Source organism: Buceros rhinoceros, unplaced genomic scaffold, assembly GCF_000710305.1.
Source record: "Buceros rhinoceros silvestris isolate BGI_N320 unplaced genomic scaffold, ASM71030v1 scaffold13769, whole genome shotgun sequence".
In the NCBI taxonomy this organism is placed as follows: domain Eukaryota; kingdom Metazoa; phylum Chordata; class Aves; order Bucerotiformes; family Bucerotidae; genus Buceros; species Buceros rhinoceros.
Genome location: NW_010432358.1, coordinates 12,790 through 13,432, shown reverse-complemented (window position 1 = coordinate 13,432; position 643 = coordinate 12,790). Strand labels below are relative to the sequence as shown.

General features: G+C 43.4%; 1 protein-coding gene across 1 annotated transcript in view; it reads right to left on the bottom strand.

The window, feature by feature from the left end:
* The window catches only part of DHX35 (DEAH (Asp-Glu-Ala-His) box polypeptide 35), a gene marked incomplete at its 5' end in the record, with an annotated part of 27,448 nt that overhangs the window by 15,985 nt on the left and 10,820 nt on the right, over positions 1 to 643 (bottom strand). The window contains one exon of the mRNA XM_010143761.1: positions 611 to 643. Coding sequence (XP_010142063.1) covers positions 611 to 643 — 33 coding nt within the window. The remainder of the gene's footprint in view (positions 1 to 610) is intronic.

Below are 643 nucleotides of genomic sequence, written 5' to 3'. Positions count from 1 at the left end.
GAACTGACAGCTGGAGCGTGGCTTTCTGAACACTGCTCCGTGGCCAACAGATTTATTTGTAACTCATTTTTGCAGAGTGCCAGGGCCATTGATTCAAGGGAAGCCCTTGGGGTTGGCACCTACTCCTAGATCTGCTCTTAATAACTTTTTTTTACTAAGAGGACACACAGAAGTTTTTCTCAGTTCCTCAAAGGATTTCCAGAGTCCTTTGTTAGACACACAGTCTAGGGGAGGCTCTAGTCGCAGAAAAGCACGCCGTTGGTATGGGGTATTATAAACCGAAGCAACTGCTCACAAACCAAGGTCATGAACAGATAAACCTCTTGGTAGACTCGCCAGAGCTGCATTAATATTATGGTTTGCAATTGCTGACAGTCTCACAGTACCTGCCCTGCTCAGTTTATGTTCCCGTTTATAAAGGGATTCGGTGTCCAGTGCTTAGCACATACAAACAGTGCATTTCTAAACAAACCAGAGGAATAATGAAGGGACATTTCTGTCTCTCTCAAAGAAAAAAATGGAAGCTTTTTGGTCTTTAATGCTAAAACCATTGTAAACCAAAATGCAAGTCACGTCAGAAGTTCACCTTCCCTACCCATCAATTACTGACCTGTATAAAGCCTGTAACATTTCCCAGAGCGGT